This window comes from Episyrphus balteatus, chromosome 2 (genome assembly GCF_945859705.1).
Source record: "Episyrphus balteatus chromosome 2, idEpiBalt1.1, whole genome shotgun sequence".
Lineage (NCBI taxonomy): Eukaryota > Metazoa > Arthropoda > Insecta > Diptera > Syrphidae > Episyrphus > Episyrphus balteatus.
In genome coordinates this window covers 120,422,148-120,434,143 of record NC_079135.1, presented here as the reverse complement: position 1 = coordinate 120,434,143, position 11,996 = coordinate 120,422,148, and the positions used below count along the sequence as shown (strand labels likewise).

The 11,996-nt window shown below is 31.3% G+C and overlaps 2 protein-coding genes across 2 annotated transcripts; both read left to right on the top strand.

Annotated features, from left to right (window-relative positions):
- Positions 1–1,369: 1,369 nt before the first annotated feature.
- Positions 1,370–5,615, top strand: LOC129911305 (coatomer subunit delta). Its single transcript, XM_055989048.1, has 9 exons — positions 1,370–1,521; positions 1,595–1,634; positions 1,733–1,956; positions 2,014–2,414; positions 2,472–2,648; positions 4,352–4,665; positions 4,725–4,836; positions 4,897–5,062; positions 5,121–5,615. Exons 1-9 carry the CDS (start codon positions 1,519–1,521, stop codon positions 5,247–5,249), a joined length of 1,566 nt encoding a protein of 521 aa, XP_055845023.1. The 5' UTR covers positions 1,370–1,518; the 3' UTR covers positions 5,250–5,615.
- A 2,172-nt stretch (positions 5,616–7,787) lies between these two features.
- Positions 7,788–8,563, top strand: LOC129910974 (uncharacterized). The gene is made up of 4 exons (XM_055988587.1): positions 7,788–7,930; positions 7,992–8,053; positions 8,125–8,239; positions 8,313–8,563. The coding sequence occupies exons 1-4, from the start codon at positions 7,896–7,898 to the stop codon at positions 8,374–8,376; spliced, it is 276 nt and encodes a 91-aa protein (XP_055844562.1). The 5' UTR covers positions 7,788–7,895; the 3' UTR covers positions 8,377–8,563.
- The last annotated feature ends 3,433 nt before the right edge of the window (positions 8,564–11,996 follow it).

Genomic DNA, 11,996 nt, shown 5'->3' with positions numbered 1-11,996 from the left:
TAAACATGTCAAAAAACTGTTGTTGCGACTACTTAATTGCGACTACTTAATTGATCAAAAATTGCTTTTTGACAGACCTAGATCAAAAAATAAGTTGATTTTTTTACCAAACGAAAACACCATTATATTCTTTTAAAAATTCAAATAAAATATCAGATTTACAAAACCAAAAAATCAAATGTGACACAAATATGTCACCAGCAATTATTTGTAAGAACAATTGGTGGAGACCTTTCAATTTCGCTGCTCGAGCAGCGTACTGCAGAAAGAAATTTTTCGTTTACGATTTCGTCCGGTACTACTCATGCTCTTCTTCCCGAGTAGATAGACGTATCTGAATTGAATTTTCGTTGTAGGAGCTGCATTCACAATTGGGAGAGGAACTAGCGGTGGGTTAGATTGCGTGATGAAAGAATAGGAATGAATTTGCCAAAGTAACCGAGACCGGAGGTCTTGACAATTTTCTTGGTGCTTCCAAATTTATCTTTGTCTGTCCTGTGCGAGAGGGTTTGGCTGTTGTGTCGGTTTTTTTCTTTGTTCTTGTTGTCATTGAAGCCTGGTACGCTGCCCGCGGTAAATTTTAGCTCCCATACAAATTATTGAAAAATTTTATCTGAGCTAAAATGGATCCCATACAAATTATCGACAACGGGCCTTACCAATAATCAAATTTAAAGCTCAGTTAAATATTTAACTGAGCGTTAAATATTTCTCCATAAGCCTGGTACGCTGCTCGCGCTAAATTTTAGCCGAGATAAAATTTTCGATAATTTGTATGGGAGCTAAAATTTAGCGCGAGCAGCGTACCAGGCTATACCAATAACCAATTTAATAGTCAGGTTAAGCCTGGTACGCTGCTCGCGCTAAATTTTAGCTCCCATACATCGAAAATTTTTAGCCGAGATAAAATGGATCCCATACAAGTTATCGATAACTTGTATGGGAATTTTATCTCAGCTAAAATTTAGCGAGAGCAGCGTACCAGGCTTAAGGCCCAACTTGTATAGCCTGGTACGCAGCTCGCGCTAAATTTTAGTTCCATACAAATTATCGAAAATTTTTAGCCGAGACAAAATGGATCCCATACAAGTTATCGATAACTTGTATGGGAATTTTATCTCGGCTAAAATTTAGCGCGAGCAGCGTACCAGGCTTATGGGAACTTTATCTTGGCTAAAATTTAGCGTGGAGAGCGTACCAGGCTTCAGGTATAGATAGATTCTTTTAATTGAACACCCTCTTTTTCACAATCAAATAGAACTCACAAAAAATCAAAAAAACAAACATAGCTTTTTGATATCGAAAAAATAAATATCGATAAATAGCCTCTCCACCACAAAACTGTCAACAGCACACAAAAATATTTTTTGACATCTTCCCTACAAAAAAAAATTATCGAACACGTCAGCGACATTAAATTATTTTTTTAGGACCGCAGTAAATTCAGAAAAACTACCCAAATTCTGTAAAATATTTAACAAAAAACTATTAAAAACAATTCTCAAATAATCAAACAATATGGTAAATATAAAAATTCATCAAAAAAACCTTTCAAAACTAACAAAAATATGTGTCCAAATTTTTTTTTTTGTAGGTTCTCATCGCCTCAGCGGTATGCACCAAGAATGGCAAAGGTAAATACCTATCTACTTTTTTTTTTGTCTTTCTTGTTTTCTAAAAGATTGCAATAACCTGAAAATGTTAAAACTCAATTTGTTTAAATAAATTCTAGTCATTATATCACGACAGTTTGTCGAAATGACCAAAGCCCGTATTGAAGGTCTACTTGCTGCATTCCCCAAACTAATGACCTCCGGCAAGCAACATACATTCGTTGAAACAGACTCAGTTCGTTATGTCTATCAACCCATGGAGAAGCTCTATATGCTTCTAATTACCACAAAAGCTAGTAACATTTTGGAAGATTTAGAAACACTTCGTTTGTTTTCGAAAGTTGTAAGTTTTCTCATTCCTCCAAAAAAATGAATACTTTTCTAAGTCGTTTTTTGATAGATTCCAGAATATTGTCACTCCCTGGAGGAGAAAGACATCCTCGATAATGCATTCAATTTAATTTTTGCATTCGATGAAATTGTTGCTCTTGGTTATCGCGAAAGTGTCAATTTGGCACAGATTAAGACATTCGTTGAGATGGATTCTCACGAAGAGAAAGTCTATCAAGCAGTTAGAGAGACTCAAGAACGTGAAGCTCGTCAAAAGATGAGAGAAAAGGCCAAGGAACTGCAAAGACAACGGATGGAATCAGCCAAACGTGGAGGTAGCTCTGCCAGCATGAGTCATCACATTAGTTCTAGTTTGGAAGGATTTGGACCATCATCGGGTGGGATTAGTAGTTCATCCATTTCAACACCAAGTATTGATTCTAGTGAAATCAAATCTGCTCCTAAAGCACAGTAAGTTTCTGCCAATCTTCTTCCTTATTTTTTTAGATAAAACATTTTTTGTTTTAGGAAACCAATGGCTCGTAATGCGCTCAAATTAGGTGGCAAAACCAAGGATGTTGATAGTTTTGTTGATCAACTAAAGAGCGAAGGTGAAAAGATTGCCAATTTAACTCCAAGTTTAGGTGGAGCTGCTTCAACTACAACCGTCAGGCCAAAACTTATTTCCGATGTTCTCACCGAAAGGTAAATAATAAAATGCTAACATTTTTTAAGGGTATTTGTATAAAAAATTAGAAAATTGATTTGAAAAAAAAAAAAAACTTAAAATTCGTTCTTCAAAAGAAATCAAATTGAGCTCTAAAACATGTATGCAATTTCATTTCTTTTGTTAAGAAGCATTTAAAAAATAAAATTCAAAAGCGTTAGTCTTTAAAAAAAAAAAACTAAAATTTGGATGCCATTCTTAAGAAATTAATTTCAAAAGAAAATCAAAGTCCGGTTTTCGAAAATTGGATTTTTCAAAAAAAAAAAAATAAATTTCAAAAATCCAAATATTAATTTTTTTCAAAATTTTTTTTGGCATAATATTATAATTGTATAAATGATTTTTTACAAAAAATTTCGTTGAAATCGAAATTAGTAGTTTCGGAGAAAATCGAATTAAAAACAAAACATGGCGGGTACCGTTAATAACACTGGTCAACTAGGCTTTTGCCACAAGAACCAAAATATATACGTACTAAATGCCAAAATCAGAAAAGTTTTGTTAGCCGCCGTTCTTGAGATATTACCGTTATAAAATGGCGAAAAACGTCATTTTGTAGGTTTTGGAGGTTATATTTTTATGCGAGGTAATTCATTACAAAGAAATTTGTGACCGAGCCCTCTTCAAAAACTCTTTAAGTCCTTCCGATTTCTCTTTTATTACCCTAGATATCTCAAGATTATTATGTATAAGTATTTGGCTCAAAAATAGCACTGGTCAACCAAATTTAACTTTTTTTGCCACAATAACCCAAATATTCTTTTCTGAAGGGTTTTGGGGTGCTGAACTTGAATCAGAAAAATTCGATTAGCATCCGTTCTTGAAACATTACCGTTATATTACCGTTTTTAATAATATTTAAAAAACGAAGGCTAATAGAATATTTTTGATTTCGAATTCGAGTTCAAGAACCCTCAAACCTTAAAAAAAAATATACTTTGGTTCTTGTGGCAAAAATCTTGTTGACCAGTGACTTAAACTTTTAATAAAGTTAAGTTTGTTTTTGGCTTATTAACTTAAACTTAAGATATCTCTAGCAATAAAAGAGATATCGGAAAGATTTAAACAGTTTTTGTAAGAAAATAATAAGTTCCCAAAGGAACCGTTGCAAATTTGTTTGTAATAAATTACCTCACATAAAAATTTAGCTTCGAAAACGGCCAAAATTAAGTTTTTTTTGTCATTTTATAACGGTTATATTTTAAAACGGAAGCCAATAAAATTTTTCACAAAAAACCTTCAGAAAAGTATACTTCGGTTCTTGTGGCAAAAAAAAAGTTTAATTTTGTTGACCAGTGTAATGATTTTCAAAAAAAAATGTATTCAATTCAAGATAGACTTTGTCTTCGAACCTTTATTTGATTTTTTTTTTACAAAATCGTTGGAGCCATTTTCGAGAAATTTCAACTTTACTAAAATCGGTATATGGCAAGTACCGTTATTTTTGGACCAACAAAATTAATTCCAAAAACCTCTCCGGAGAGTCGCCAAATAACGCAAGATACCAAGTTTGACATTAATCGGTCCGTCCGTTTAGGCTATAGCTTCGTATACAGACAGACAGACGGACTTCCGGGACTCACTTTTTTGGCATTCTCTATCATCGTAATGTCATGTCTTAATGTTATCTGAACTTTTTTTTTACGAATGCAAATTTATTAAAAAATTTTTTTCCTTCCAGCGTTCATCTCAAAATGGAAGATAAATTGGTTGTTCGTCTTGGTCGCGATGGAGGACTGCAAACATTCGAACTCTCTGGTTTGCTAACACTGAGAATCTCAGATGAATCGTTCGGACGGATCAAGGTCAATCTGGAAAATAAGGACAAGCATGGTATTCAATTGCAAACGCATCCAAATGTCGACAAGGAACTCTTCAAAACACGCTCACAAATTGGACTTAAGAACCCAGCCAGGCCATTCCCATTGAACACAGATGTTGGTGTGCTTAAATGGCGTTATACCACTCAAGATGATTCAGCTATTCCCCTTACAAGTAATTTTCCAACATACAAAATGTCTTTCAGCAATTAATAATTTGGTTTTTTGTTTTAGTTAACTGTTGGCCATCAGAGAATGGTGATGGTGGTTGTGATGTCAACATTGAATATGAACTTGAGGCACAGCGCCTTGAATTGCAAGATGTTTGCATTGCTATTCCCCTGCCGTAAGTTTAAGATCGTGTCCTTATTTCAAATAAATTAACAAAAAAAACTTCGTTTTTTAGATTGAATATTCAACCATCAGTTGGTGAATATGATGGAACATATAATTACGATTCTAGAAAACATATTCTTCAATGGCTTATTCCGATCATTGATGGTTCAAACAAGGCAGGATCAATGGAATTTAGTTGTGCGTCATCCATTCCAGGGGACTTTTTCCCATTACAAGTAATAAACTCTCTTAAAACTCTAATAGCCCATATTTCTAATTATTATAAATTTTTAGGTTACATTTGTTTCGAAAACTCCATTTGCTGATTTACATGCCAAGGATGTGGTTTCTGTAGATGATGAAACGCCAGTCAAGTACTCAACCGAATCAGTCTTGTTTGTGGATAAATATGAAATTGTCTAAAAAAAATAATTTTAGTTTCAGTTTCTTATAATTTTTTTTTGTCTTTATTTTCTGTTATATTCGTATTCCCCACACTATACAACAAAAAAAAAAAAAAAAAAACAAATATAAATATACATATTCTCTTATTTTTAATACACTTAGGTACATTATCATAAAAAAATGTTTATTATAGTAAGGTGAGGAAGTGTGTATATCTTTAAGATAACAGAAACTCTGCGCCAATATTTTAAACACGTTACTTTTTTTTCTCCTCTCAGCGCCATTAAATCAAAGTTAGAAAAAATGTTATGTACATCTAGAATGATATGATTGATAAAAAAAAATAAACATTTATGCTTCACAGAGGAAAAAAACGCATTTTTTTATCTTGCGGAAGTGTTAAACAAGTTTTTATCTAATTTCCTAATTGGATCATATAACAGATGTTGTTTTTGGGAAGGGAAATCTTGATAAGAAAATTTACGAAGCTGGATTCTTATTTAAAACGATTTTGTTTTTCTAGTTATTTGTCAGCAGTGACGACAAAGATGAATATTTTGTTCAATTATTGAGTGCTAGTATTATTTAAAAGTTGTAATTCACGTTATTTGCACGTTGTCTATGTGCACTGTGGCGTATACGTGCTATTTCGTATTTATTTAAATCATATATTGACGTTATGACGTACTGAATTTAAAAATATATAAAACACATAGAAATTTAAAACGATAATACACCGTAAGTTTTTTATTTTACAGCCTTATAGTTCAGGAGAGATAGTAAATTTGGGCCGAATTACTACATACGTTCGTTAACGTATGGTCGCTATATGTCCTTATCTTTTTCTACTGATAAAATAGAAACAACAATAGTCAAAACGTTAACTTATGATCGTAATCGTGTGCCGTGATTCGAAGCCTTAATTTCACCACCCATCAACAACAGAGTCGAAAGTTCACAGCGCAATCAGGGGTTGAACTACGGCATTCATTCGTTAACGTTTTGACTATTGCTCTCTCTACTTCATCAGAAGAAAATGATAGAGACATAAATCGTCAATACGTTAACGAACGTACTTTGCACAATTCTCACAAAAAGACAGCAACAGTATAATAAAATATAAAATTGCTGAACATCTTTATAACCAACCTAATTCCATTAATTCAGAAGAATTTTGTTTACATTCAGTACTTATGAATATTATTTTCAAAAAATCGATTTTGAAGAAAGTTGTTATTAGGTGTGTTTTTTATTACCACCGGGCTTAACTGGACAAACAAAACGCCTCGGGGCTTAACCTGAAATCTTGGCAGCACTTTATATTGAATGTTCCAAAAACACAAGACACAACAAAAATTTAGAGTTGTATGTATGCTAGCAAAACTAGTAAAATACATTTTGTCAATCCAAACGTCAGTTTTCACGTTTGTAAACAAATTCTAAACAATTTATGAAAAAAATAGTTTGTTAGCACAGATTTAAAACTGTTCAGAAAGTTAAGCCCAGAGAAATCCCCGGGCTAAACAACTAAGCCCAAGGGGCTTTTGTGTTGTTGCATTTAAAATGTAAATTGCTTAGCTCCGACTGCGTTTTTTTGTCCAGTTAAGATAGGTTGTGATAAAAAACACATCTATTACTATATTAATGAGATATGATTGCTTTTATTGTCATTTAAAACGTTATAGAATAGGGGCCATATTGGGCCATAATTATAGTTGATGTTGAACTTAAAATGGTATTTACCCAGTGTAATTCAAATTAGATAAACTCGAGTTTTTCTTAAAAGTTGCTTGAACAGTGTCTATGAATACGCCCCATTAGCTGCGTTCCTTTGGATATATTTATCTACTTTTTAGTACTTAAAGCTGCTTTGAACCATGGTATAAAAAGAGAAGGTATGATCATTAGAAAAAACTCAGTATCGAGAACTGTCAAAACTTATGGCTACTTAAGGTTTTGACAGCCCAGCCCATTGAAATTGTTGTTGTAAACAAATTTGTCTTGGAAATTGTTGTTGCTTTTGACTTTGCCAAATGCCACACGTCAAAACCTTATTACCCCATTTTGTAAGATGGCGGCTCTAATGATCATACCTTGTCTTTTTATACCATGGCTTTGAACTACTTTTTCAGTATAGCAAAGTAGATCAAAGTAGTTTTAAGTACTAAAAAGTAGATAAATATTTCCAAAGGAACGCAGCTATTGTCTTCAAATCGCTTTCACAAATTCTGCTAAGCCCTATTCTGGTACTCGATTCACGTGAATCGAAAGATTTTCTTCCTTTACAACGTCAAAATGGCTTTGAAAAACCTCTTACTTTCGAAAGCAAAGCATATTGCGTCCGTCTGTTTTAGAAAATCAAATAAAAAAGCCTAACTTTAATTTTAAACCCCATTTAAACGCTTCTTATTTTAGGCTATCACATGAATCAAATAGCAGAATAGGACCGAAAATTAAAAATTCGCTGTGTAAATCCAGCTAACCTGTAAAAAAGTAAAATATATATAATTTGGTCACCCTATTCTGTCAGCTGATAACACCTGTCAAAAATGTCATACGTCACTTTTGTTTATGTTTTTTTTTGTGCATTTTTCATCTTTGGGCAGAGCCAGACAAGTCTGAGACACAAATTTTCTTTAAATTCCCAATAAAAAATTAAAAAAAATGGAACAATCTTTAGAAAAAGTCTTAACTGATATGTGAGTTAAATTAATTTAAAATTATAAAATAACTTCCACACTCACTTGTTATATTTTAAAGTGTTTCAGCACCTGAAACCACAGCATGTCTGTTCGCCAACAAACAAGGCCTTTGTCTTTGCAGTAAGTTCAATAAATATGTAATAAATAATCTCTAGCAATAAATAATAATAATTGTACTTTGTTATCAATAGCAAAAGGAGCAATTAGCTCAGAAATGGCTGGAATTGGTATAGCAATATCTGAGCAGGCTTGCAAATTGGAACCGAACTTAAATCCACCTACTATATGCATGTACAGTGGAAATAGGTAAAATTCATTGTTCATAGTACCAACAATTTATTTCAATATGTTTATAATCATTTGATTTGTATTGCTTTAGGAGATGCATTATTCAAAAAGACGGGGAAATCACAGGAGTTCTCTACAAGCAATCACCAATTTAAAAAAAACGAAAATCTTCCAAAGACTCGATTGTGTTTTCAAAAATGCTTAACATATATTTTGTTTACTTATCGAATTATCTATTTAGAAATCTATAAACAGCATCCTTAGCAATATAATAATAAATAGCTTTGCATAATTATGTGTGCAGTCATCATTTACAAAAATAAAGTGGCTTAAATAAATTGATTAATTGTTTAGCTTATTCTTATCGGAGTGATAGGTTATAGGTAAGTAGCTAAGTAGGTACATACAAACGCATACTGGTACTGGGTTGTCTTAACATTTGTATTCATACTTTTTATACATTTACCTCAAGTTGTGCTTGTACCTAATACAATAGAGTCTGAAAAAGAATTTAACGTGACTTTACGATAATGAAAAATCCTTAGGAAGAGGGTTTTCACTATTCGAATGATCGATTTCTTTTAAGTACTTGCATGGTTTAAACACTCTCCCAAAGGATTCGTGGATTGTGGAGGACAAAACAATACGCTACTAATTTTGAAAAGCTTATTTTCTTAAAAGCAGCTAGTTTAATTTGATAAAAAACGTAGGAAAGTACTTTTCCACCTTTAGAAACGGTGCACAGGAATATGGCTTATTAACTTTTTCTAAAATTACTTCACTTATATTCGGACTTATCACGAATTCCATTCGTATCGGAAATTTGCTACGATTCCCGAAAAAACAATCACAGAATCCGTTCGTAATGAATGAATTATACAAATGGACACTACGATCGGATTTTGTGATTGATATATTTAGTAGGTATACAAAATAGTGGTTTTAAGCAAAAACAACACTGCGATAAGAAAAATGCAAAAAGAATTCCGTCATTCCATCCGTCACGGTTTGTGCATGTGCAAGCACAAATATGCAATGGAATTTTTTCAAATTTTTACTAGCGATATAGGTACTATATATCAAGTTATGCATTTGAGATAACATTTTTCCATGACATTAAGATGATAGAGAATGCCAAAAAAGTGGGTCCCGGGAGTCCGTCTGCCTGTCTGTCTGTCTGTAAACGAAGCTACAGCCTAAACGGATAGACCGATTGATGTCAAACTTGGTATGTAGCGTTATTTGGCGACTCTCCAGAGGGGTTTTTGGAATTAATTTTTTTGGACCAAAAATAACGGTACATGTCATATACCGATTTTAGTAAAATTGAAGTATCTCAAAAACGGCTCCAACGATTTTGTTAAAAGAATTTAAATGTAAGTTTTAAAAGAAGGTTTATCTTCCAATAAAAAAAATTTATTTTGAAAATCATTAACGGTACATGCCATAGAACAGTTTTTTTTTTAATCCGATTTACTCTGAAACTTCTTATTCGATTTCAACGAAACTTTTTGTGAAAAAGCATTTATATAATTTGAATATAAGCCAAAAATAAAATTTTGAAAAAAATAATTTTTGGATTTAAAAAAAAATATGAAATTTTTTTTTGAAAAATCAAATTTTCGAAAACGAGACATTGGATTTTTTTTTGAAATTTTGCTTTAAGATGTTGATCAGTGATTTCTACAAAATGGCATACCAATTTTTTTTTTAAACTTTTTTTTCCAAGAAATTAGTTTTTTAAAAAACGGCTCTAACGATTTTGAAATTTTTTTTTTTTCTAAAAATACACCTTTATATATCAAACTAGCTGACCCGGCGGACTTCGTTCCGCCTTTCCAAGTATTTGTTTTCAAATTTTAGCCCTGTAATGTGTTAAACTTTTTCCGGTTCACTCGGTTCGGTTGATATGTGGAGCACAAATAAATTGACTACAGCGCAACCTACAGGGTCCAATTATAACACAAAACCTGTCTGGGGCAAACCTTATCACACACACAAAATTTCACAAAAAATTTTGAATTAAACTTGACAACAGCGCCACCTACCGGGTCCAATTATAACACAATACCTGTCTCAGATGGACCTTATCGCACACACAAAATTTCACAAAAATCTATTCAGTCTTTCGACCCCAAATACGGAATTTGCGTATACATAACTTGACAACAGCGCCACCTACCGGGTCCAATTATAACACAAAACCTGTCTCGGATAGACCTTATCGCACACACAAAATTTCACAAAAATCTGTTCAGTCATTCGACCCCAAATACGGAATTTGCATATAACTTGACAATAGCGCCACCTACCGGGTCCAATTATAAAACAAAACCTGTCTTGGATGGACCTTATCCCACCCACCAGGTTTCAGAAAAATCTATCAAGTCGTTTAGAAGGAGTAGGGTCACAAACAAACGCACAGGAGAATTATATATATATCAAATAAAACTGCATACTTGTTTTGGAGGGCAATTTGATTTCAGATTTTGTTTTAATTATTTAAAAAAACGAATTTTATGTTTTTTTTTAAATTTTTTTTTTGTTTTTTTTTTTTGTTTTTATATAGGTAGGTACATTTCCCAAATTTCTATATAAAAAGTTTTAAAAATTTAAGCAACTTGAACTCTAAGAGCAAGTTCGTGCGACCCAGTCGTGCATTTTATTTTCAGATGTTTTTATGAAAATCTGAGTTTTTAATATCTCGCTTAATAGGATGGATAATTTTATCGCTATCATAAATCATTTTCTAGTTTATGCGATTTTCTCAAAAACATCTATTTTTAGATTTAAAAACAATTTTAAAAAAATCCAAAATTTAATTTTTGGAATTTCTTTTAAGGGATTTTTATTTATATTTTTTTTTTGTGATGATTGATAATTACTACCAATTTATTTTCAAATCGACTTTAACAATTTAGTTTGTTTTCTTAAAATAAAAATACATATAAAAGAATTACTTTTTTGGAGCTCAATAAATTCATTTCAAAAGATAAGTTTTTTTTTTTTAATTTTTTAAAAAGTATTTTAACCAAATTTGTATTCTTCTCTTTATTAACAATCGGTATATAGCTTTTTTTGAAGATTGCACAGAGGAGTTTTTGGAATTAATGTCTCTAAGACTTAAAATAAAGTAAGTACCTATTCTATACCAATAATAAAAGAGTATAACGTTCTCAAAAAAAAAAGCTCTAGCGATATTTTTAATAAAGTTCAGGAATTAGTTTTTAACAATGTCTATCTGATTCAATTTTAATTAAATAAAAATTTGAATAAAATTTTGAAAAAATATTTTTTTGGATTTGAAAAAAAAAATGTTTTTTTTTGAAAAATAAATTTTTGAAATTCTGGTATAAGGTATTAATTAATTGGTACAAAATGTCATACCAACTTTAATACATTTGTTTTTTCTAAAAATTATTTATGAAAAAAAAAAAATACATTTTTACAATACAAAACATTTGTTTTTTTTTTTTTAATTATTTTTTGTAAACAGATTAACGAATATTTTTGAAACTTTGTTTTTATACATATAGATATCAATAAATATTTCCTTTTTATTGGCATACCATTTTTTTTTTTTTTTTTTGAAAAAAAATTGATTTTTTTTTATAAAAATCTATTTTTTTTAAATGGTTTCAATGATTTTCAAAAAAAAATTAATAAGAATGTTTTATTACACAAGAAATTTTATGGCATAGTTTGTTTGGAGGTCAAAAAAACCTCCAAACAAACTGTGCCATATTTTTGTTTCATGTTTTTATTGAATTTCTAA